General features: G+C 45.3%; 1 protein-coding gene across 2 annotated transcripts in view; it reads left to right on the forward strand.

The window, feature by feature from the left end:
- Positions 1 to 25885, forward strand: part of ABTB2 (ankyrin repeat and BTB domain containing 2) — a 114663-nt gene that overhangs the window by 73906 nt on the left and 14872 nt on the right. For both annotated transcript variants that reach the window (XM_064425882.1, XM_064425881.1), the window contains exons 2-4: positions 1491 to 1637; positions 4231 to 4441; positions 24436 to 24588. In XM_064425882.1, coding sequence (XP_064281952.1) covers positions 1491 to 1637; positions 4231 to 4441; positions 24436 to 24588 — 511 coding nt within the window. The remainder of the gene's footprint in view (positions 1 to 1490; positions 1638 to 4230; positions 4442 to 24435; positions 24589 to 25885) is intronic.

Raw genomic sequence — 25885 nt, forward strand, 5'->3', positions numbered from 1 at the left:
AGTGTATTTAAAGCAAAGCTCTCCTAGTTTGCATGCATGGCTTCTGGTAGCTCTTAAAGCCTCAACTTCCTAATTATTCAGGTTAAGAGGGCATTGGCAGAGCATTCTCCATTAACCAACAGTGATGTACAGTGAAGAAGCACAACAGGATAAATCATTCCCTTATTCTCATCATGTCCAGGAAGTTTTTGATACAGCCCTTGGCTTTGCCACAAAGCAGGATGCGAAGAGGATGTGAAAAGGGTTGGAGAGATCAATCCAGCATAAAATCTCAAAAGAAAACATCAGGACAAAGAAACAAAGGGTCTTGCACAATAAGCTGCAGGGTTTTGTTGGGCAACAATACCCAGCACCTATGTGACAGGAGGTCACTGCCACGGGACTAAAGGATCTCCACATCCCAGCCTGACCCAGGGTCAGGAGGTGAGGGCGGAAGGAAACGTGGGTCCAAGCTGAACTGTATTGCTGTGGATCAAAGTTAAAAATCAGAAATACAGGATGCAGCAGGCTAAGAGCACAGGCAGTCCGGGCTGCTCTGAGTGGCCTTGTCTGGTATCAGGGAAAATTTGGGCCAGGAGGCACTGCTGGAATTGTGGGATGGATCTGTAAAAAAAAAAATGTAAAAAAACATGGGGCAGTAGTGAGGACACAGGAGCAATGGCTGAGTGACTGCAGGTGGCTTTTTGGAGTCCACCTGCCTTGTGGATGCAATGGCACCAGATCTACCCCAGGGTGTCACTGGACAGGGCAGGTCACTCTCCCAGCCCAGCCTCTGACACACACCCTGCTCCCTGCCTCACATCCACTCCAGAGGTCACATTCCCCCTTTTCTCTGTGCCACACAGAGCAATCAGTTCCTGTGCATTGGATGGAGAGGAGATGTGTGCGGTAAACATGTGTGTGCAGTGTAATTACCTTCCTAATCTCTCTCTCACAAGGGGGTCATTTACAGAGATGAAAATTCAGGCAGCCTCAGAACTGCTGGGCGTCGCTTGGCGCATCCAGAGGTGTGCACATGCAGAAACCACAGTCTGAGCACCTGAAACTGCATGGCAGGTTCAAAGGGCTGGCACAGCCCCTGGTTTTGGTTGCAGGGATGAGGTGGACTCCAGGCTATATTCCACATCTCTCCCGATCAGGCCCTTCTATCTGGGGATCTGCATACAGCTGTTCAGCAGCAAGCCCTGCGTGCACCGCCCTGTTGTTGTATAAACAAGAGCAGAGACTCAACCAAAGCTTTTCATGTAGTTTTATCTCGACTGCAATTTGTTTCCAGTTCTTAAAGGCTGTAGGAACATCCAGCCTTACTCCTTGGAGCCTGTTTCAGCCATCGCCATCCCAGCGGTGTTCACAGCGCTGTTTGATTTCCTTTGAACCGTTCAAAAATTCACGGAGAAAGGTGCAAGTTCTGTACCCCTCCTGGAGGGATTTGCTTTTCCACACAACTTATAGGCTGATTTGTAAGAGGTGTGCTGTGTGCTCTGTCCCAGGTGTGCTGTCCCTCCCTGCCTACTTCAGCCCCTACCACGACGGCTCGGTGTGCAGCGATGGCCGGGCCGACGCCTACGCGCAGCTGGAGCTGCGGACCCTGGAGCAGTCCCTGCTGGCCACCTGCGTCGGGAGCATCTCGGAACTGAGTGAGTTTGGGATGTGATCCTGCAATCCACCATGGGGTTCCTCCAGCAGGGCAGGAGAGCCCATCCCTCCTCCACTGCTGAGGGGCAGCGGGAGCGCTGCCACTGCTGGCAGCGTGAGCAGCGTTTAATGTTGGGTGAGATGTAATTGCTGGTGGTGCTGTTTATGAAAATCAGCTGGTTTCATTAGTCTGATTAATGTCTAATTCACCTGGAGAGGTGTGAGATGTGCCTTTTTTTTTTTTTTTTCTTGGTAGAGATGTTACTGCCAGCTAAAATTGGATGCTCTTTCCTGGATGCCTCTGGAGGCTCTCCTGTGCATTTGTGGAGCACAGCAAACCTCCCAAAGACAGCAAAGAGGGTTCTCTTGGTTAGCGTTTCTGCGGTGGAAATGTCTGGGATATTCAAGGAAAAGCTTTTTGGTTACTAAAAAAACTAAAAGCAAAGGAAAAAGAAAAACTGAGAGCACTCCGGTAACAAAAACTCGTTCAACCCCCTTTTTTTTATAAAGCTGACCAAATGAAATGTTCCATTCCTAGAGTACTCACAAAGCCCCTTTAAAGTAAACAAAAATGATTTGTGTTTTCCTGGTCTACTTTCCCCCTTGCAACGTTTCTGCTGGCATCACTTTCTTAGCCTGCCCCATCTGAATGCTAATGAATGCCAGGGCCAGTAAGGAGTTTGTGTGCTTCACCATTTATTTTGCAACCTGCCTTAGTTTGAGGTTTTCAAATTCCTTCAACACACCTCTATTTATCCTGGAACACAAGAGAACATTTGTATCAAGGGCCTGGGATTGAATACAGCTTCCTCTCTCCCTCTTCCCCTATCCCTGCCTGGCCAACTTGGTCAGTACATCCAGTGAATGGCTCTCCTGATACAGTTGCCTTTTTTTTTTCTTAATTTTTTTAAACGTTGCTGCCCATTGCCAGAAAAATAGAGTGAGTGTGCAAAGGAGAAGGAACGTTATTCTGAGTTGAAAATTTGAATTCCAGATGCATTTCTGCTATAAACTGTGCAGACTTCTGTGTTAGCACCAGTGCTGGAGGATCCATGATGCTCTTGTAAAACGTGCGGATCCTGGAGCTACTGAAGTGGAAAGGCAGAGTTGTTAGAAGGATTTTTTTATTATTCTGAAGTGGGTCCTTAAAGCTGAATGTGCTGTACAACAAAGGAGTGGCAGGGCTTTAGACTACAAGCTGAGATTTTTAATACCCCGTTGGTCTGAACCACTAAAAATGTCATGTTTAGACGTACAGTAGTTTTGTGGGGCTTTCTCCTGTGTAACAGTAGAACCCCAAGGCTTCTGACTAACAAATTTACTGTATTGCTTTTAGATATAAATGAACACGTAATAACTTCCCAAGAATTTCAGAGGGAGGTGTTGCTAATGCACATGAGGCGCTGCTAAACTCAGGTTGCTTTCCCAGGAGCCAGCTTTGTGATGGGGCGACTATTTCAGTTCCATCCTTTCCCAGTATTGTAACTTTTGGACACAATAGAGCAATGTTTCCTGTGAGAGTTTGAGGGGACTGTGAAGCATAAAGCAGCAGAGATTCTCCCCAGGAAAAAACAGATCCTAGCTAAGTATAGTAATAATTCAGCTCACTGGTTGGTAATCACACTACTCAAAGATGAAGCTTTTAAAGCTTTTTGGAGTTTGTAATGCACCACAACACAAGGAGATTAAACAGGGTTGTGCCTAAAGCAAGCTTATTGCAAAAAGACCAGCTTTGGGGTCGTTGCTCTGGGAACTTTTTAAAAATCTGCAGTCCTAAAATTCTGAGTGCAACTGTGTGATCCAGGTCACCTTCGTCGAGGCCTCCTCAGGTCCACCGTGCTCCAACACAGAGGCAGCTTGGCTCTAGTTCAAAAACCAAGAGGAATGAGAAACCCAGAGACCTCCTGGACTGAGCTTCTTCTAATGCTAAGGGACAGATTTCTGGCACAGCTTAAGACAGCCAGCATGATAAAAGATTGGCTTTTTAATAAGAGAGTCAGGTCTTGCCATTCTGGAGAAACCTGCAGCTGGAGTGAGAATGGGGGCAGCAGACCCCCTCAAAGAAGGGGTTTCTGTCTTGAACATAATGTCACTAATTTGTCTCAAGTGTCTGGGCAGGAGGGTAGAACAGCATGACCCAGTTGGAAGAAATGGGAGCAACCTCCTAAAAAAAGGGGAGTGAAGTATTGGTGCTACTGACTTTGTCTTATGAAACTGTCACTGCCAGGTCGGGCAGAGGACATTTTACAAAGACATCAGTAGTTTTAGTAGGCTCACAAAAAATTTGGTATTTGTCAGTGGAAAGAGGAGAACACCAGCAGTAAACCAGCAAACTCACTGTAAAGAATGTGTGGTAACTGAGAGGTGTTGCACTTCATGTTTTCTAACTGATAACTTGGTATTTGAAAGAAAGTGCTGCCCAGTGGCAGCCTGAGGGACAGGACACCCTCTGCCTTTGTGGAGGAGGTTCTGTGCACACAGCAAACATTCCTCTGAGCTGTGAGAGCTTTGATTTGTTCAAGAAGCATGACTGAAAACACTGTGGGTGCCTAATAAAGAGATGATTTTGTGTTTTCTCCCCGTGCGTGCGCGCAGGCGATTTGGTGTCGCGAGCCATGCACCACATGCAGTGCCTGAACACCATCCGGCCCGGCATGAGCCCCGTGCGGCAAACCCGGCAGCAGCAGCCCATCTCCTGGTCCCCTGATGCCCTCCACACCCTCTACTACTTCCTACGCTGTCCCCAGATGGAGTCCATGGAGAATCCCAACCTGGACCCTCCGAGGATGACGCTGAGCAATGAGCGGTAGGTCGGTGAGGTGGGAGCGGGCACGGAGCAGGCTGAAAGGGCTCCTTCTGTTGGATTTCCAGGGCAGGTTTGTGGGATGCTACCTAGGAGGCATCAGTTATTCCTGCAGCCAGGCCAGATTAGGTTGTCAGCCCTGCCAAGTTTGCGAAGCCCTGGAATCGGAGCTGGAAAGTGAGCTGGTTTTTCGTGCGGTCTTTCCGAGCGAGGCACAAGGCTGTGTGCTGCCAACAGGGCTTGTCTGGAGACCTTGCCAAAAGTACATGTGGTTGCCTAAAGCAGGAAAGGCCTTCCCAAAGAAAATGTTACCTCCTGAATGGTGCCAATTAACAATTGTCATCATTCTGGGGAAAAGCAATGCCGTTTGCTGCGGGGAGGGTTCAGGGGATTTATGAACATCCTACTTGAGGATTACTTCAGTTGGTGCTGTGTGTCTGGAGTAGAAAGAAATTTCTGTAGGAAGCCAAGAGCTAACCAGGGAAGGCAGTGGGTCTCCCTGCCTTCTGCCAGCTCTGTGACCAACTCTCAAAGTAGGGCCATTATTAGAGCAGTCAGAAATTTTCCAGTGGGATGTTTTTTCTCTTGGAAGCCTCCCTGGTTTCCTTCCTGCCCAGCCCCTTGGCAGGCTGCCTGACAGGCTGGTGGCACAGGAGAGCTGAGGAGCCCTCAGAGCTGAGTTCCTGGACAGGTCAGGCAGCTCCTGCTCCCCAGTTGCATTCTGTAGGGAGACCCAGGCCACTCCAGACTTATCTCCCCATTTCCAAGTGCACATCTAAGTTTCTGTTAATTTCAGAAATCTTAAATGGGAAGTTCTGTTTTCTGGTTACCCATTATTTATTCTAGCTTGCTTTTTGGATGTCTTTTTGGCCTGCTGGACATCAGGCTGAGGGAAGGCTCTATCCTGGCCCTGGCCCTTCCCAAAAGCAGCCTGTGGTTGAGAAGTTTCCCGGTGTATTGATGTCCTGAGGCCATACTCATAAAACAAAAAAGCAGAATATTTGTTGGACAGGTGAGCAGGGAAAGGAGAACATCTCTGCAGTTTTGTAAATAACATGGTTTCTTCTTCCCACCTTGGGCTTTACTGTACTCAGCCTCAGCTTCTGAAATCTGTATGAAATTGTAGAAACACACAAATAATTAATTACAGAAGTAAAAAAAAAGGTTGCCTTTCTGTTTGATCCTCCCCAGAAATATTTTCAAAAAGAGCAGAACTCTCTACAAAGAGAGGGAAGAGATGTACAGATATGAAGAGTCAGGAGGAATTAAGTTGAATAAAATAGGAGTAGAGAGAAGCATGGCTGCACACCTCAGCCTGCTGGTGGCTCAGTTTTTTGTGCTCATTAACCTTAGTCTAGGTTGTCCCTACCTAGTGCAAGGCTGTTGATTTTGCACACTGTGCAAAAAAAGTCTTCATGAGGCTAGATTGTGTAAAGTTGTGCTGCCACTGGTTCCCATAGTGGTACAGCTGAGGCTGCTGAACAGCTCGTAGCAGAAATGTAGATTAGGCTTTCTGTTTTGCGCTCTTTTCAGTGCTCTCAGTGTAATGATGTTACTGCAGCTACTTGTTTTGTACACTGGGGATAATAAATGAGTTAAATCAGGGGAGCAGTTATCTCTCCAATTGCTCCCAAACAAAGCTCTTCACATGGTTCACCGGAGTTTTTCTGGAGGCTGCAGCTCTGTTCTGTTTTGAAATCCGCACTAGATCCTACAACAGCTGGGGTAAGGGAAATTTCTGCCATTTTTTGCTGACCAGTACTTAGCTGTAAAGGAAATTAAAGAGGATATATTAAAATGGACATTATTAAAAACTGACATGAAGAAAAAAAAAAAGAAAACAACCTGAGCACTTAAAGGACTGGCTTTGAAAAATTTATGGAAGCTGGAAATGAAGTTAATACTGCCCATCCAACCCTACGTTTCGTTTGCTGCAGGATGTGTTGTTGTCTCGCTGTCCTGAGCTCTGGGCACATATCTAGCACAGGCAGGGGATGGACCCTGCTGGCAGCACTTTGCAGAAGAGGTGCTTTGCTCTCTCCTGGCTGAGGAGGAGAGAGGCAGCCGAGGCTGCGTGCGAGGCGCCGGGCTCGTGGCGTGAGCAGCGAGGGCACTGATTCACCTAATGTGACTTGGCAAGGCCGTGCAGCCCAGTTCTTTTATTCTTCCCTGAGCTGTGCTAAATCAGCTGCAGACTGGGCACTGCTCTTTTGTGTGTGTGTGTGCTCACTTTCTGGAACACACGTGTTCCGTGCTCTGCAGTCCCAGCTCGCTTTCTGCTGGAAAAATCCCGGTCACGAGCAGGGACAATAATGCTGACCTGTTGTGCCTTTGCTTGTGCTTCAGTCCCCACACTCCTGCCCAAATCTGTGCATCTATTGATCTGAAATTCAGCAAAGAGAGGGGTGGCTGTTAGAGCTGCAGGCTTGGTGAGACCCGATTTTGGGGAAGATCCATGAGACACGCTGATTCAGTGGAGGAGCTGCAGTAGTTCATCCACAGACCTGACAATCTGCTGTGCAGTTTGGCTTTCTGTGTGTCACACTGCGATGCAGAATGCTGTGAAAATCATAACACTGTAGGGTCTGGAAGATCTTCACTTCAGCATGAAGGCAAGCCGAGGATTTGGTTCTGAAACCATGCCTAATGGAGGTTGTCACGTGCCATGAAGGGCTTTCAAAAGCCTGGCTGAGCTTCTGCACTTACCCTGCAGCAAACTGCAGAGGGTATGAAAACACACACACTTGCAGATTTGAGGCACCCCGGTGAACAGAGCCAGTTTCAACCCACACAAGTGGGTTTTTATCCATGCTAAACACCTTGGCAGAAGACCTGAGGTGAGGAAGCTGGAGATGGCTGCAGCAGCAGGGTGGATGGAGTCACCTGTACAGCTCTCTGGAGCATGTGGATGCTTTGGGACACCCAATAGGCTGAAACTCTGCAGAGTTTGTGGGTTGGTGATGTTTGCTTCTGGCATCTTCAGGTGAAGGTGCTGAAGCAGGAGGAGAGGAGGCAGAATTAGAAAGCACTCTGGTATCCTAGGCGAAACATGAAGCATTTCCAAAGTGAATGCAGCTGCTCGCTGTGCAACCAAGCCATGGCCCACTTAGAGAACCCCAGAATGACCTTGTTTGCTGCACAGACAGTAAACCATCTGCTGTTTGGGGTCGAACAGGACACCAGAGGCAGCATTTTACAAACACAGAGTGCCACTTGTGCAATATTTTGGCAAGGGAATTAGACCCTGAGGTGAGCACTAGCTCAGTGAGGATACACCTGAGTGCCCGGAGGCTCGGAGCTTTTCCGTGTCAGCAGAGTTCTGTCTGTGCTGCTGCTGCAAAAAAAGTCCTCTGCTGGGCAATAAGATACTTTTATTTTCTCTGAGATCCCAGTCTGTGTTGTGTTAGGGGTCAAACTATGTGTTTTTGGACCAGGCACGTGGCACTTCTGCTTTCTTCACTCTGTTCCTGCTCTGGGATTTCTCCCATTGCTTATGTCAGGCAGGCTGAGCTTGGGAGCTGAGCTCATGCCCCAGAGCATGTTTGCTGGATTGTTTGGGATACTGTGACTTGAGAAGAGCCATTCAAAGGTAAACGAAGTTCCTTTCTCCTTTTTCACTTTTCCCCAAGCGGGATATAAAGCTTTTGTTTTATTTTAATGGTGTGTCAAGGCAGGAATGCTCTTGCAGTGATGCTTATCTTGGGGAGTATTTGTCAGCTCCCACAGAGCCCAAATCGAGGTCAATATTTAGGCTCGTTTTACTGCTGAATGGACTGTTCTGCCCTGGGTTAATTACTTGGCCAGCATAGTGGTCCAACGTTAAAGTTGGGAACAGACACCACTGACTGCCCTCATCCTGTCTCTTTTTTAGTTATCATCTCCCTGCAGCACTTATTGTTGGAAAGTCAGCATGATCTAATACCTGAGAACAGGCAAAAAAGTTGGATCTTGCTTCCTTGTGTAGCTGATTATCTGTGGGTTTGGGTAGGCTTGGCTTCTTCCCCTTCCAGCTGCCCTATTAAAAAAAACTCGAAAGTTTTGTCTGGTGTTGGTACTGTTGGTCTGTAGAACATTGTGGAGCTAATTCCAGGCTTGTCCATCCGTGCCTGTCGATCCAGCCATGTCAGGCCTTTCCAAGCTGTCCAGGCTGCAGCAGTGCCAAGTTTTACATGTTGTCTGAATTTGCTGGTGCATTATTTTATCCCAAACATCAGGGAGAGAGCATAAAACAATTTACATCTGCAGAAGCGCACAGACTGTACCCATCTTGAGCCTGTCAGTGGAAATTCCAGAGCTGATGCAGGATTTGTTAGCTGCCGGCAGTGAAATTTTGGGGCTTGTCAATTTAAAGGAAATTCACAGCTATTCAGCTGGAAAACTGCAAGAAGCCTACTACAGGGGCCACCTCTTAAGGAAAGAGAAAGCTTGGTTGGGTTTGCCATGTGCAGGCTCCAGATTTGCTGCTTCTAAACAAACCTGGCCTCACTCAGTTTCTCCCTTGTCACAGAAAATCCTTCAGGAAGGCTGCTGCTCATCCTGCCTTCAGCTCAGTGGCTGCTCTTACTTACCAGGCTCAAAAGTGGCCTGGATCTGTTTTCTGCTTCCAGCAGGAGTCTTCCCATTACATCTGTTACCTCTCATGATCCAAAGCCAAAGGATAAACATGCAAACCATCTTTTTTCATGACAGGCAGGGAAAAAAAAAGGACTTCTCTGTGCCATATTAGCTGGGCAGAAGAGGAAGGAGCTGAGCTGCCTACTTGGGTTTTCTCTGTGGAATATTCCCAGCAATGTTATTTATTGGGAAAGGGTGGAAAATGCATCTGATTCTGAAGGAAGATGTATCAATGCTACAAAAGGAAAGATTGCAGCCCTTTCATGCTGTTTTTCAGTGCTCTTTGCTTAAATACTCTATTCTTCCAGCATCTGAACTATTGATTTAAATCATCATTGGCTGGAACACTTGATAGATTTTGTCATGTGTGTAATCTAGACTTACTTTGGCTGGAACAGAAACCAGAGTTGGGTCTAAATTAATTCTTCCTGGTAGAGTGTCAAAATCCTACCCAAGCAGGATTGATTGATTGATTAATTGACTGATTCATTTGCAGTGGTCAATGCAATTAAAGAGCCCGTATGCCATAGCTGGATTTTAATCTCTAGTGACTCTAGGTCCCCTCATCATATTTCCTAAAGTTCATGTTTTAAAAACACATGACTTTGATCTTACTTAGTTCCTTTTCACTTGATGATTTCTAGGTGCATCATTAGAAGTAATTAGAGCCTGCAGCTCCTTCCCCCATGGTTCAGTGGGTTCTTTCCCTGTGTTCAAAAAATGCCTGCCACGACTAAATGTTCCTTCTGGAATTGCATGAGACAGGAGTGATTCGGTCACATGGATCACATTTATGCAAATATTCTAATTCAGGTTAAAGAGAATATTAATAGACCAGTTATTAATGGGAATTGTCTCCAAAAAGTCTTGCTTGGCATAGCATGGGCATCCAGCTGGCAGGAAAGGAAGGAAAATCAGGAATAACCTGCAAAGCCTGCTGCTGAGACCTGTGTTTGCTTGAGCTGCATCCTCAACATCACTGAGAGGAATCCCTGCTTTCAGATCTGGTTGAGGCTTTTCAGGACAAATCTCTTCTCCAGATGGATCTTTCCAGACTCTCACTGATCTGTCATGAGGCTTTTTTCCCCTCTGCTCCTTTTAACTGCAGGTTTATGGAATTTTATTAAGTGCCATAGCTACATCATTGCCTGTCTTTTAGATTTATCTGTGGCCTAGTCTTTCCTAATTCCACTTTAATGTATTTATGTCTGAATTCTTTTATTTTACAGCCATACCCTATTGTTTCCATGCAGTATCAGGAGCAGAACTTGATACACTTAGTTCCTTTGAAAAGGTCTGCAGTAAAACAAGTTCTGAGGTCTCTTGTCTGAGAGCTCTGAGTATCTTTCCATTCTGTCTGCAGCTGCCTCACCACTTAAAAATAGGTGGACAGGAATAATAAAAGCAGACTCTGATCCAGTCATTTGCCTTGAGAGAGCAAAATGCTGTGATCATGCAGAATTTAACAGTACTTAAATCCACTCAGAGTATCCCTGAAGTCAACAGAAAGATGTCCACACATTCCAGCCCCATCCCCATGCCACAGTCCATTGATTTTATTCTTTCCCCCAGAGCTGTTTTGATAGGAATATAGTGATTAAATACAGGGAAAGAGAAGGAAGCCTTACAGTGAACTGTGCCATTAGGGCATTGCTTGTGCAAAGGGCACATATAAATGTGCCCCCCTTTTTAAAGGGAAAAGAAGCTATTTGCTATCCATGAAAGCCTAGTCTGGTAGATTTATTAGTTAAATAAAAAAGTTATAAACAGATAAGATCAACTTCCTTCACCGACACAGGGAAAGAAGCTGCTACCATGCATTTTTCAGACTTTGACCAGTTAATGTCAGCCTTAATTGTGATTTTGAGGTGCTCATTCACAAGGAGATGACATGAATAACCCTATTTCAGAGGCCAGTAAGCTGCAACCCACACATACCTATTGACTGAAATTAACTGTTCAGGGGCCATGCTGCTCCTGACCTTAGGCTGGGTCGTTTGTTTGCTGAGTCCATACTAAATAGTTCAAAATATTGAATATATTGCACAATTTTGAGATCTGAGAGCATCTCTCCTTTTAAAAAGAGAAGTGAGTAGCTTCAGCACATTTATGATGGGCAGCTTTCACCCTCCTGCTGTTTATGGGACATCTCAGCACATATTCAGCAGTAACTTCTAGATCAAAATGGAAAAAAAATGACATTTTGACAGAGTCAGAGCCCATGGAAGTGGGACTCCTGCATATGTGCTCCTGGTATTTTAACTGAAAGGCTGCAGAGAGACACAGGATGAAGTGTTTATGGAATATTAAATGGAAGGGAATTAAAACAAGTCTGGCTACAGTCAGTAGGTGACAGACCCCAGTTATGCTTCCATTCCTGGAATATTCCTGCCTGTGCCTGGCATCACCTATTGAGGTATTTTTAAGCTGCATTTTTAAGCTATTGAGGTATTTTGAGCTTTCTTTTTTTTTTTTTTTTTTTAATTGTTCATTTCTTTATAGTTCAAAGATTGCAGAACTGGAATGTGAGGGATGACCTTGGCAGTGGTGAAGGGAATTAATTGCAAACCCTGAGGATCGAATCCATCCAAGTGCAACTGCTGAAGCTGGCAATGCACTCTGCTCTCAATTAGATACTTTCCCCCCTCTCTTTTATGTTGTTTGTATAAACATGCAGTGCTCAGTTTTTGGGTGGTTTTTTTCCAACTCTACATATCTCACACCTGGGACAGACCAGCCTTTCTTCCACGTTGCTGGCTGTAAGCAGTTTGTAGTGTTATTGTAGTGCTTCCAAAGGAGCCTCTGCATCTTCTGATCTTTCTGTTTCAGAGCAGGGGTGTGATACAAACACAGATTATTTAAATTCTCTGCAAAAGTGGGAGGAGAAGACTCCCTGTGTATGAACTGCAGCAGCGCAGAGCAGACTGCGTGGAGAGACAGGGGAAATATTACCGGCACAAAAGAGAGTACAATGAAACAAAAATTTGATTATAAAGGCTCTGTGTGAAGCTCTGGGGGGAAAAGTCAAGTTTTTTGGGCTGTCTTGAGGCTTGGCTGCTGTTTTTTATGTTCTGAGAAGTCTCAAGTGTCACTTGCACAGGTGGGTAAAAATCACCCTTTTCCTGTGGTCCTGGGCAATGTGCTCAGCTGACCCTGGTTTTGAGCAAGAGCTTTGGACTGAATGATCTCCAGAAGTGCCTCCAACCCCAGCTGTCCTGTGCTGCTGTGGTTCTAATTTCAGCATGTGCCCTCAGAGTTGTTTAACATCTCTGCACTGGTGATTTCCCACTCGGCAGGAACCAATACCTTGTTCCCTGGAACTGGTTCTTCAGCAGACAGTGGTTGATCCTCACCACCTGCCTGGAGAAGTGTGAGGTGTCTGGCAGTCTTTGTCCTGTCAGTTACAAAACATTTGTTTGAAAACCACAATTTTCTGCTCTTACACTGGTTTTACCCCAGTGCTGGGTGGAAATCCCCACAAAGGCCATCACTGACCAAAGCCACTTCTGGTGAAAGTCCCTGTTTGTAAAAGTGTTGAGAAGGGGAGAGATGATCTCTGGCTGTGCTGTTCAGCAGAGAAGAGACAACAGGCACTGTGTGTGTGTTTGTGTGTGTTACCACCCTGCAATTACAGCTCCAGTAATTACTGTAACTACGGTGGAGATGCCCACGTTGAGCTCTTGGCTCCTGCTCTTGAGTTTCCATCTGCTCAGATAAAAAAGAAGGTGCAAGAAGATGAGAGCCTGGCAACTCAGCTGCCTGGAATCTCGGGGCTGGTGCACCCAGGAATCTCCAGTGCCCATGGGCAGCCTGGGTTGTGCATTGTTTGTTGTTTGCTCCTGGTGATGAGCAGCAAACCAGCATCAAGATTGAAAAGCAAATAATCCAGGGAGACCTAAAACAAAGCTGTTAGAGCATTACAGAAACACAGGAATGAGTTAGGCAAGGCCTTCTGCCTTCTTTTCCCACCTTTTGGATGGTGCCTACAGGAATAATAGAGGACTGACTGAGAAGTCTGCACCTCTCTGCTTGCCTCTTGCAGGTTTCTGTCTTTCCTGTCTCCATCTTTCCTTGAGGACAGATCCTTAAGGACAGCCTCCTGATAGCAGCACAGTGTTCTTGTAACTAATACAATGAAAAATCAGTAATTCTGGGGATGAAACATTCTGTGCACGTTGCAAAGAACGGTGATGGTAACAAGCCAACAAGTTTCTCCTTTTTCAGTAATTGCTGTTGCCAATTGAAGTTAATATTATTTCCTATTGGACTAAATTGCAGCCCTTCCCTTGCAGAACTTGCCTGTTTCCTGAGGAAGGAGTTAACTGGTGCTTTTTAACAAAGGCCACACTAAGTAAATACAATCCTGAGCCTTTGCTGTGCAGCAGCCAGGGCTGGCAGGTTGCTGGGGGTTTTGCTGTTATTGTTCTTGACATCTTTGTAACACATTGCTGAGAGCCAAGCTCTCACTGCAGAATAAATATTTCTGGGTGTAATTTGTGATAATAGCAGCTATCGTTCCCTCTCTCTGACCTTGTGGAGATTAGACCTAAGCTTTCCCTGGGGTAATCCTAGGTTGGAGTGTCTCTGCTGGGTTTCCTTTTCCAAGGCAGTTTGCACTCCCCATCCCATGCCTGTGCTGCCCTGACCTCATGGTCACTTACAGAGCTACACTGCACCATTTTCATCACATGGTTTTTACAGCAACTGCTGAACAGAGTGTTTCCAAAAGCACCTCTGCTCTGCAAGACAAATCCTATTCAAATGAGCTGCATGTCTGAGCTGATTCAGCCCTGGGTTTAGAGGGTTCTGGGGCTGAAGCACCTGGTGTTGATCCCATGGGTGCTGGTCTAACGTGTTTGCTGAGAGAGGAGGGACCAGGCTGTGCTTTGCTGGTGATGCTGCTGGAAGGGGCATTTCCAGCCTGGAGTCAAACCACTGGCACCTCGAGTTCCACTGGAGAGTTTGTACCTGCAGGTCTCTCTTCCAGGGATTGGAAAGTGTATCATCATGTCTAGAGAACAGAAGGGGCAGGCAGAAGCTGGAAGGTTTGATTCCTAGGCTTGCTGGAAAACTCTCTGCTGCTGGAAGGAATTCCGTTAACAATTCCTCACCCCTTTGGCTTTGTTCAGAAATGGAAAAGATCCTTCTGGGGAAACAGGGGGCTCTTCTTGGACAGGTGCTGCAGAGCTGGGGACATTTTCAGTGGGAAAGGATTGTTTGTGATGCAGTTCCAGAAGGTGATCTGAGAGGAATAGGAGCCTGTTAGCATGAAATTATAACAGGGCTAACATAACCTGCTCAGAACTTAGCTGCTTGTAATTATCCTGCTCCCAGCAGCCAGACTGGGTGATTAAGAGTTCCCTCTGTCAGCCCTGCACTGTGCCAGGTAGCCAGTGCTCAGTTCCCTGTTGGGGCTGCCAAATTCTTCAGGAAGGATCTCTCTGAAGAGCTGGTGCGGTGGAATATCACAGAAACATATGTGCCTTAAGTGACTTTCCATCTGGGCATCCCATTCTTCCTTGTACAAGAAGTTACAATATTTAATTAACACACTTTGGGGCTACTTCTGGGCTGCTAAACTGTTTGTGCCCAGACACTCAAGATACCTAAAGATAAGTGGCTTAATCTGAGAGTGCAGTTTGCCCCAGCTTAGTGACAAAATCTGGGCTCTGTACAGCTTCATTCACAGTCAGGGCTCAGAGGTACCTGCTGCAAAGAAAATAAAATGAAAGCTAGTTTGTTTCTCAAATAATTTTGTTCCTTCACGGTTCTTTTGAGGTAGAAACCCTGGGAAGAAAGGTGTGTGCCATGTGTTGTAAAGATTTTAGTGATTACTCTTTCTTTGTGCTTGAAATGCAGAGCATTGGATGCTGAGAGAACAGTTTATTAAAGCAACAGGTACTCAAGTGTAGAGCAGAATTTTAGAATGCTGATATTTTCCTCAACAAGCTGAAAAAGAATAATTGTGCACATTGAGTGCAATGATGTTAGAATAGGCTTATGTTTAGCTTTGTCATTTTTATCATATCGATCATTGATGCTTCTGTGGTTTGAGATTTGCTTTTTGGCAGCAGCATTTTAATGGGGCTGAAAAGGGAAAATCTCTTTGCCATTTGGCATTAGAAACAAAAATTATTGGTTTTTCATGCTGGTCATTAGCTGAGAGAGCAGCTGGAGCTTGAAATTCCTCCATGTTCCTGTAAGAAGCACAGAGCTTCTCCCTCAGCCGTGGTCAGCATGAACCAGCTTGGGCCTGTTGCAAGAACAGGTTTTATCTGAGCATAAGAAAACTTCATTCTCTTATCCCTAATAGAATGTTTATCTAATCTAATAATATGAGACTATTTAAGTGTGGCTTTTTGGAGAGAGAGAGATGGGGTAGCAGATAACCTGATATGGAGACTGGAGTGACAATTGGGTTTTTTCATCTCCCTGTGCTGCAGGTGTCAGGGTGTAAACAAATATTGCTGGTGTCTTACTCAGGCATTTGCCATCTGGGCATAAAATCTGCAACTCTGTAGCTCACAGTCCATGAGAAATAGATATAAAACTCTGGTAATTTGACAAGTTGCTTTGTAGGAGGGCATTGGTTATGCCTCTGGCCTCCTGCTTGTGCTGGTATTTGACCACAGCATCCTGAGAGTGTCAGGGTAAGAGCTTTTTTTCTGCGTGTCCTGTCAGCATTGCTCTTGGTTAGGCCAAGCTGTGACCTGCTGAAAGATCTGCTGCATCCATATATTGAGGTATTTGAATAATTTTAATTACTCTCATTTGAGATTCAGTAGAAGGTCATGCATTATAGCAGGCAAAGCAAGAGGCTGCTCAGCAGCACTGCTGGCACTAAAAGCAGACTTAATAGCTGGAATTTGTGGCATCTGCTGAGAAGCTCCAAATGTTGAAATGTAGTGCATGCATGCTCTAAATTTAGGATATTTGAAAACTGAAAGAATTTGAGCTTGGCCAATTAAATCCACCTACCAGAATCCCAGAGTTAAGCTGTTGTGTCTGCCATTCCCAGTGCTGCTTAGGTTCAGTGATGATGCCCATTGATAGGATCATAAAAATTCCAGAGATAGAACCATACAAAGAGTTTGAAATTAGGAGATTTCACAGTCTTAAACAAAAAATGGAAGAACAAGATGATTTCTTGTCTGGCATAGAAAGACTTCATTGCAACAGTTGTTTTCTTTAAATTCAGGACATTTCTGTTGCTTGCATTTCTCATATCTGTAACTTTACATGGCACTATTTATTCAGTTTTTTAAGCCAAAATGCAAACATGGAACTCTATGCTTTCCAGTAAAAAAGCAGAAACCAATTCATTCACCACTGGAGCTTTCTCTTCATTCTGCACAGCAGCTCTTCAGTGTTTTAAGACAAGAACCAAGGAGCAGAGCAGAAGCTCCTTGAAGATTTAGGTGAAATGTGTTCATTGAGCAGTTTGCCATTAGGACAGAGTGATGTCTTCCTGCAACATAATAATTTAAAAACTTTTTAAATGCCACACTGGCATCTATTTGATCCAGCAGTGATGTTACTTCTCCTTCTGAGCTTTGATTAATGGCAGATTTTGTGTCTTACATGGCACTATTCGAAAAGTGCTGTCCATTCATTCACAAATGCTACACCCTGTGGGCTTTGAATGACCTTTATTTAAGCAAATGGACTCTGAAATTACATTATTGGGTGGTGTGGGTACCTGATTTTAGAGCACACATTGCATTATTTCACCTAAGAGAGCTGCAAACCCGCTTGTGTTGGTGTGTTCTTAGTGCCTTCATGCTAAATTAATTCCTGGAACATCTCAGATTCCAGAAAAGTGAAAAGCCAAAAGATTCCTTGGATTTTCATGAAGGAAGCACTGATATCAGCAGTGGGGTGACTGGTGGCACACAGTGTCCCTGCTCACAAGAGTGTGACATGGCACAGGAATGCCACATCAGTCAAGTCTATAGAAAAACAGGAGTTTCATCAACTTTTTCTTAGTCCTGAAAGGGGAAAAAAACATCTTAAAATCATCTTTTTAACCTTGAAATGTTTTGCCTCTAGATACCAGTATTCTATGTTTTAAAATGTCTTATTTGAAACACTAATTAGGTTTTGGCTTGTGCTGGGATGTAAATGGGAAACCTTTCCCTGTTTATTGTGAAAACCCCTTTGCTTCACTAAGAATTATCTTTGTTTAACGGAACTAACTTTTCCAGCTATAATTAATTGAACAACTCTCAGTATTCCAGAACTGCAGAAAAAAAAAACATTTTTCTTCCTGGCTTTTTGCTCACACAGCTTTAACTGGGGCGCTCCGGGCAGTTTTCATGAGCGTGGCAACGCTCCGTGTCAGGATTTTACAACTGGGCCCTGAAAACCAGTTCAGTGATTGAATCTGGCAGATTGGCTTTGGCTCCAGAGCCAGCATATGCTTTTAACATATGCACGTTGGCAAATCAGATTGAAATCGTAACTAAAAGGGTTGCTGTCTCGATCCTGCTCCTGCTGCTGGGAATTACGTGTAATGGGCAAAAAAAAAAGAAAAATTGGGGAAGGAGGAATCTGGGGTGTGGGTAGTGAAGAACCAGCTGACCCCTGGTAAATCTGCTGTCAGATAGCATGGGATTTTTTTTTTTTTGTTTTGTTTTGTGTGTATTTGGTTTGGTTTTGTTTTTGTTAGTTTGCCAGTGTAGCTGCTGGAATGCACCGTAGGAGTTACCACTTGGTTTTTCTGCCCACAGGATCAAGGCTGATCCAAGAATAGCAGACACCCCACTCTGGCTCTCTGCCCGTGTTTATCTCTGACTATCACCTAACCTGCTGCTACAGGCTCGTTCCTTTCATGCATGTAAATTGTGCTCCTGTCCTGCTCCAAAATACACCAGTTTTTTCCTTTGCTGCTGGAATTGTTGGGCATGGCAAGGTTTTCCTGGGTCAGATTCCTCAGGGTGGGTCCTGGGTACCAGGACTCCACATGTTGCACTGGTTGGATCTTGTCTGGAAGGTGTTTTGTGCTTGCAAACCAGGGCAGTCACCTTTTTGTAAGAGGTGGGAAAGGCTTGGATCTGGTGTAGATGGCCTGGCCAGAGCAGAAATAATCATGGAATCAGGATAATGGAATGTGGTTTGGGTTAGAAGGGGCCTTAAAAGTGATCTCTCCCACCCCACTGCCATGGGACACCTCCCACTATCCCAGGTTGTCCAACCTGGTTGGACACTTCCAGGGATGGGGCAGCCACAGCTCCTCTGGGAATCTGTTCCAGGGCCTCCCCACCCTCGCAGGGAAGAATTCCTTCCCAATATCCCATCTGTCCCTACCCTGTGGCAGTGGGAAGCCATTCCATTCCCCCTTGTCCTGTCAGTCCAGGCCCTTGTCCCAAGTCCCTCTCCAGCTCTCCAGGAGCCCCTTTAGGTGCTCCCTGAGGTCTCCCTGGAGCCCTCTCCCTCCAGGCTGAGCAATCCCAGCTCTCTCAGGCTGGCTGCAGAGATGAGGTGTTTCCATGGCCTCCGGTGGACTCACTCCATATTCATTGAGGTCAGGACTCACAATTTGGTTCATCCCATCCCCCAAATTGTTTGCTGTAGTTTTCACCTTACGGAGAGTTTCAGGGCACTGAGGAGTTGGGAGCAGCAGCAGGAGCAGGATTGGTGTTTTTCCTTCCTCTGTGTTTCCTCCGTGTCCATCAGGGCTCCAACAGCTCCGTGTGGGGCTGGCGGGACAGATGGAAATCTGTCACATCCTTGACCCCATAACTGTGACCATATTGTCATAGTTAAACTATCATGTATATTTATCTGCCTCTTATCAACAACTGTATACATTTGAAGTTGGTTTTCATTATTTTCTGCCTCTCTAGAAACCTTCCTCCTGCCTCAGCTTTGCAGATGTTGCAAATATGTTTTTCTAATGAGACACATGGCACATTCCAGAGCAGCACCAGTGCTTGTTTCCAGCCTGAAAATGAAATCTTTTCCCTGTTGGTAAAGTAGAGTTTGTAAAATGTGATTACAATAAATAAACCATAGACTTGAGAGGTCTTTTTGAGTTTCGTAGTGAGTTCCCAATGATTACTTTATGTTATTTTTTTAGTGAACTCAAATTTAATCTTTCCTTTGATTTGTAGCAACATGAAGTAAAACCTGTCTGATGCTGCACCTTATTTTTAAGTGTGGTTTGCAAAGGATGGAAAAGGTGTTATTTCTGTCTGTGGGAAGAAGGATCAGAGCTGCCAGCTCTAGATTTAAACTACTCTTGTACCATTTTATATTCTCTATATAAAGAGGAAACTCTGAAGGCAGATTCAGTGGAGAAAGGATCCCAATAAATATAATATTAACCAGATGGCTTTCATTCCATTAGTGTCTGACAGCAGGATAACTCTCTAAACTCATGGCATAGCCAAGCCAAGGCCTCAGTAACTTGATAACAATCCACTAAAATTTGAGAACTCTTATCTTCTGAGATGTGAGCCAGTCATTGTTTTAAGGGAAGTCAGAAGAACACTGTTTGGGGTCAGTTGGATGTGGTTAAATTTCTTCTTCCTTTTCTGTAGGATCTGGACTGTCTGCCTTGAAAGAGGTTGCACATGTTGAGATGAACAGGGCCCACCATGGTCATTCCTATTTTTTTCTCCTGTAAATGTGGGAAGTTCTTGAAATTTTGTAAAATTTTTTGAATCTGTGAGGAATAGCTCCTATCTGAAGCTGGTTGTATTTTGGAGCAACAATTCTGTGTTTCTTCTAAATCAACATCTCTGTTGTTACTTTATTCACATATAATTACATACTCTGAGATACATTTTTTTCTCCCTGCTGCTTGAAGAGGGGTTTTAGTGTTTGAGAGTCCAAATTGTAAATACGCCACTGTTTTCCACATCAGTGTGCCATGGTTTGAGTTTTGGATACTCCGTCTTGCCTCACAATCTTTTCCTTTCTCCAAGTAATGAGACTTCACTCTGATTTCTTTTTGACTCTCTTGCCATCCTTGGGATTTTTCCATCTGAGTGACTTTGAGCCATAGAATTTGATTCCAGATTGAATCCAAACATTAGCTCACTGCACTGAAACCTTTCCTTTTTTTTTAGTCCCTTGCAAAACAACACACTGATCTTTAAACATTTGGGATTCTTCTCCGCAGGAGCCTCTGTGTAGTTCCTGTCAGTCACACATGGGGGGTTACCATGGGCTACCCCACTCTGACCATAAATACTGTGAGATTTCCACGTGCTTTAGTTCACTCAGACCACTTAGAAGGCCTCTGGACAGGCAGGATGGGAGGCTGTGCCTGTGTGGCTCAGGCCCTGCTCAGGCTGCCAGCAGGGAGGTGAATTTTGCCATTCCTACCTGCTTCCATTAGGACAGGATTTTCTTTCCCACTTTAGAAGAAGGAGAACCTTGTTTAGAAGAACAAAGTTTTTCTTTCTTGCTGTTGCTGTCACTGTTGGCTCCTGCTTTGTTTTGCTGTAGCAGAGCAGAAGGCAGTGAAAAATAGCAGAGAAGAGGTGGGGCAACAGGGAAAATGTTTTGTTCCTCCTTTTTCCCTCCAGGTTGGAAGGAGCTGTGAGCAGCCTGGGCTAGTAAAAGGTGTCCCTGCCCATGGCAGGGCGGTTGGAACAAGATGAGCTTTTCCCACCCCAAACCATTCTATGACTCTGACTTTTCAGGAGTCTTGTCACTGGATCCTCCTGGGTGCACAGCAGGGGGAAGGAATGTGATGGAATGGGAAGCCCCACTGTCTTCACCTGAGTTAGCAGGTGCTCAAAGAAGAGGAAGGATGACTTGATTTTCTAACTCCTCTGGACTGCTCTCCTTTTTGCATACAATTAATCCCTTTGCCAAAAATATCTTGATCCCAGTGCTCCTAGAAATCCCCAGAAGAGCCCGCTTTGGGGAATGATTTCTTTGTGATGGATATCCCTGGAAGTCTGTGATCCCACAGCTTCTCCTCGAGACGCTGCATGTGCTCTCCACATGCCAGTCATGTCCAAAGCCATTCTAATGAAAGTACCTTTTCCAGGAAAAAGTTATCCTAAAACTTGTTGTAAATTCTCTGCCAAATGCTGCTTGGCCTCCTTGGCTATGTCTAAATAAAACAATGTGGTTCAGCTCAAAGGAAGGGGGAAAGCCCACAATAAAGTCTGTTCTTTCTCAGAGCACTCTCACCCAGCTCCAAGGAGATCTCCTCAGGATTGGAGTGGCTGTCCAGTACCAGATGGAGGGAATTTCAGAGAACCTATGGGTGGAATATTGACAGCCCATGACAGTATCAGACATCAGTGTGATCCTTCACAAGGTGTATGGAAGAGGAGCAGTTCCTGCTCCACTTCCAAGTCTTGTGCACATCCCAGTTCATGCTGGCATCACTCCAAGACAACTTCATGGCAAAAAACTGGAAGAAGCCATGGTGGCATTGTGCTTCCAAGAAAACCGAGGGTCTGTGTCCCCAGTGAGCTGCTGCTGGAATATGACAGCTTCCCAAGACTGGATCACTTCAAGTGTGGAATTTAATGAGCTGCCAAATACTTCTAAATGTCAGGAGGACCAGAGGAAAATGGCAGCAGGCAGAACATGGCACAGGCAGGAGCGCAGAGACAGAAATTAATTCTTTAGCTTGCAGCATCTCCCAGTTAATTTTCCATGAAGGTTCCCCCCCTTCCCCTGCTGCAGACTGTGAAATGATCAGTGATTCCTTGGGGGCAGATGGATGCCCAGGTTAAGGGCCACAGGGTTGAGAACTGCGTTTTATTTTCTAGGAAATGAGTAATTTCATTTATTTTCTCAGTGTGACGTGACCCAGTGTTGGTGTTTCATCCAGCTGAACTGCACCTCTTCTTTCTGCTTCAGTCCTGGGATAATGCTGCTTATCTGGTGGAGTGTCAGTGAGCAAAGGAAGATAAAGCTGCTCCCAGAGCGTGGCCAAGGGGAGAAAGGAAATAATTGGATAAAAGCAGGGGGAAAGAGTAAAAAGCCCATCCTCAAGCTAGAAATTTTGCAGAGAAACAAAGTTTTTCAGCAAAATAGTAATTGAAGCCATTATAGTGACCCTCGATAGAATATTGAATAGTAAAGAATTATTTATCCAATTTGCACAGCAATGCCAGTGGTGGGGTTTGGAAAATCAGGACAGCAGGATGAGAACATCCATCCTGACACTGCTTTTTGTATTTTTAAAAGTCTGCTCCCCTTTGGACACAAGGAGAACCAGGCAGTCTGAGCTGTGACTTTTAAAGCCTTTGGAAAAAATCTGTTGAGATTAAAAAAAGAAACAGAAGGGGGGGGGGAAAAAAAAAAAGTCTTTCTTCTTGCCATTCCTCCCAAAGCAAGTTTTCCACATCCAAGGTCTGCTTGTGTGGAAGCCGTTTATAACCCTGGCACATGTGGATTTTTTGCAGAGTGGAAATTCCGTCAGGATAGGTGTTATTTCTGCTGCAGACTCCGTGGCATTTGCTGCTGGCTGACCACAGGTTCTGGCTGCCCAGGGCCTTGAGTCAGTCAGGGTTTGGTGGTTCCCTGCCCAGCCGTGTTCCCACCATGGGAGTGTCAGGGAAGCTGGGATGTGGCCTGAATCTTTGTTCACCACAAAAGGTGGCAGATGGAATCTTTTGTAAGATTTGCTTTTCCAGTGTTCCTGAGCGTTCCCAATCTAAATATAATTTAATTCTGTATTTAATTTTGGTGCTTTTAGCCTCCCTGGCCTACCTCTCTGCCCTCACCACCTCTGTGGAATTCCATGCTAGAGGCTCTGCAAAGTACATAGAAAAGATAAATAATTATTTTGGCTCCTCTCTTAAGTACCTGCATTCAGAAAGTGTGAATGGCTCTTTTCCAGGTTGGATAAGAGTTGAAATTCTCTGGAGCAGAGAATTTGCTTCAAGGCATCTCCCAAATGCCTGTGGACAATTCCTGCTCTTCCCTTAAGGAGGTCAATCAGCTCTGAATTGGATGAGCTGGAATGATTCATCCCATCCCTTTCAGAAAGTCTTGGCAAGGATGAGCTGCTGGGTGATTTTCAAAGTGGTGATTGTAGCAATATCAGCAACCCTGATATTCTGATTCTTTGACAGAAAAGTGAACTGGTAACAGGAGAAAGTCAATGTCCTGTTAGAAACACCCTGGCCCTGGGCAATCCAGGATCCGGTGCTTAAAACACCTCTGGTTTTGTATAAACCGTTTCACAACTCAGAAGAAAAGGAAGAGAAGCCGAGGGGAAAATAGTGGGTGTGTTTTAGAGTGATAGTGGCAGCGTTTCAGGGTGCACCTTGCAACTGGGAAAATTGGAACAGCACATATTTTTCCAGAGTGGAGTTATTCCAGCCTGAAGGGTGTTCAAAGTTGTGATAAAGAGAGCTCTGCTTATGAATCCTATTATGAATAAATGGTTTCTAACGGGATTGGTGCAGCTCACTCTCTCTGCCCTCACACATGTACACAGGCACAGCTTTGAAAATGCCTTTCATGGCTTCAGCTGCTTTCATTAATGCCCAAATCAGTTCATATTTCCTCATATATGTATATTTTTCCCTCTGAACTTTGTAAAGGAATTGATCCTTTCTTCCCTCAGTTCTTTTCTTTTGAATGGTTAAATGGAACAGGTTTTTTTTTTTCTTTCCCCCTTTTCCACAGCGTTAATGAAGTCGTTACTGGGAATGGGAGAGGTGTTTTCATTACAGCTGGCACTTCCAAGCCTTCCACTGGGGTGGCAGGTATCCTTGGGGAAAAATCAAGCAGAATAGATCAGTCTGGCTGTATATTGAGAGGGTGGATGAGATGTGTTGTGTACGAGAGTATTATGGTAACTATACATTCATGTGTAATCTCAGTGCTGTGTTCATTCTTACAGCAGGAGTAAGGGGGGCTAATCACGAGCTGGTGCTGCTGTTATTACCTTATTTATATTCCTTTATTGCCTTGCAGCCCTTCATATTGAGTAAAACCTCATTATTCCACCAGTTCTGTGGTCTGGAGGCTCAGGAGGGCAAAACTGAGGGTCAGGTGGGCAAAACTGAGCTCTGCATAAGAAAGGCAACATGCAAAAAGCCTCGGGGATGGCGGTAATGTAAAGATTAATTGAGGCAGGACTGAATTACAAGGTCTGAAGTTGCAAACAGTCAAGGATATTTTTAGTGTTCCTAGCGGAGGAGTGTAAAAAAAAATAATAAATGATAAATAATCCCATGCCTATGGATTATCTAGAATAACAGGCATAGCTATTACATAACCTGTTCGGGTGACCGAGGCTGAGCCGCTCGTTCCCGCGGCCGTGTCCTTCCAGTCCAGATTCCTTCCTCAGGTGGGATTTATCCGTGCCAGGCTCCCCCTTGCACGCCCAGGAGCACACCAAGTGTCCTCCAGCCTCAGCCCCCGTTCCATAATGGATCTCTGCCCTCGCTTCACAGCCCCTTCATGCTGCTGCCGCCGCTGATGGAGTGGATGCGCGTGGCCATCACCTACGCCGAGCACCGCCGCAGCCTGACCGTGGACAGCGACGACATCAGGCAGACGGCCAGGCTGCTCCTCCCGGGGCTGGACTGCGAGCCACGCCAGCTCAAGTACGTGGGCTAAGCTCTGGGAAGCTCCTTGGAGCTCCTTCAAGCTTTCCTGTAGTGGTTTGGGCTCGCCAAGTTGAGAATTCCCGGACAACGCGCCAGTTAGTGCGGTGGGTTCAGTGCTGGCCAGTGACCAGCACAAAAATGGACAATATTAAACAATAAAACCTCCTGCTGCTCCAAAGGAGATGACAAACTCAGAAAGTCCCCTCCGTGGGCTGTAGCTCAGCTCACTCAGTCTCTTATCAGTCCCTCCAGCACTGGAAATGCCACGGCCCAGGCGGGACACAGGTGGGAGCTGTCGGTTCTCAGGCACAGAATGTTCCTGGCTGGAAGGGACCCACAAGGATCATCAAGTCCAGCTCTTGAGTATTAGCACGGTGCTCTGACCCACGGAGCTAATCTCAGGGTCATACTTTCACTACATTTCCAGAAGCCAGATCTCGCTGTGCCGCACAGGCGATACATGTTTAACCTTCTGGTACTTCCAGAGATAAAGGAACTTTGGGCAAACTCTGCAGCTGGGGCTGAAAGATTTTTTTGTCTTTCTGAAAGTTAAATACAAAATGCAAGTATTTGGGTTCAGGGTTTTTCTGTGCCTCAGACTTAATTACAAGATTATTCCTTGCTTTTTAAGATAGCTTGAATGAAAAATCTAAACTAGAAAAAAAAAAGTTAATTCCAGATTGCATTATTTGATCCTTTAAAACACTAATTATGTATCCAGCATGTTCAGGGGGAAAGAAGGTCTTGAAACTGGTTTGTTTGTTTTAATTGTTTATTTATTTATTCCTGACTTGCTGTGGGATAGGAATAATGTGCAAAGGCAAGTTCCTTCCCTTCAAAAACCTTTATTTTTCTGAAGTTCACTGTATTTCAAGTGGAGTCATTTTATTTTGCTTTTTTTTACATAATTCTTCTTTTTTACATTCTTCTTACTATTATATAACATAATTACATCTTATTTTGGGTAACACTGTAGATTGTGATACCAGTTAAAACAAGATTATGGTAGGATTTTATATGAGACTCATCCTGAATCTTCTGTGTGAGGTGATAAGTGGCCTGTTCCTCTGGCAGGCTGTCCAGGCTCTCCAGAGGAGGATGGCTGTGCTGAAAGCATCTCATTTATCAGAGGAGCTTGGCAGGCTGATATCTCACTCACTGAGAGTTTGCTCAAGAGCCTGTGCTGGAAACCAGGCGGGTACTGTGGAAGGCATTCACCCCAAAATAACATCAAAGGGCTGAGCTCCCAGTGCCAGCCCCCAGTTGGGAAGTGATCCTTCAGTGAAGGAGACAC

This window comes from Passer domesticus, chromosome 6 (assembly GCF_036417665.1).
Source record: "Passer domesticus isolate bPasDom1 chromosome 6, bPasDom1.hap1, whole genome shotgun sequence".
NCBI classification, from domain to species: domain Eukaryota; kingdom Metazoa; phylum Chordata; class Aves; order Passeriformes; family Passeridae; genus Passer; species Passer domesticus.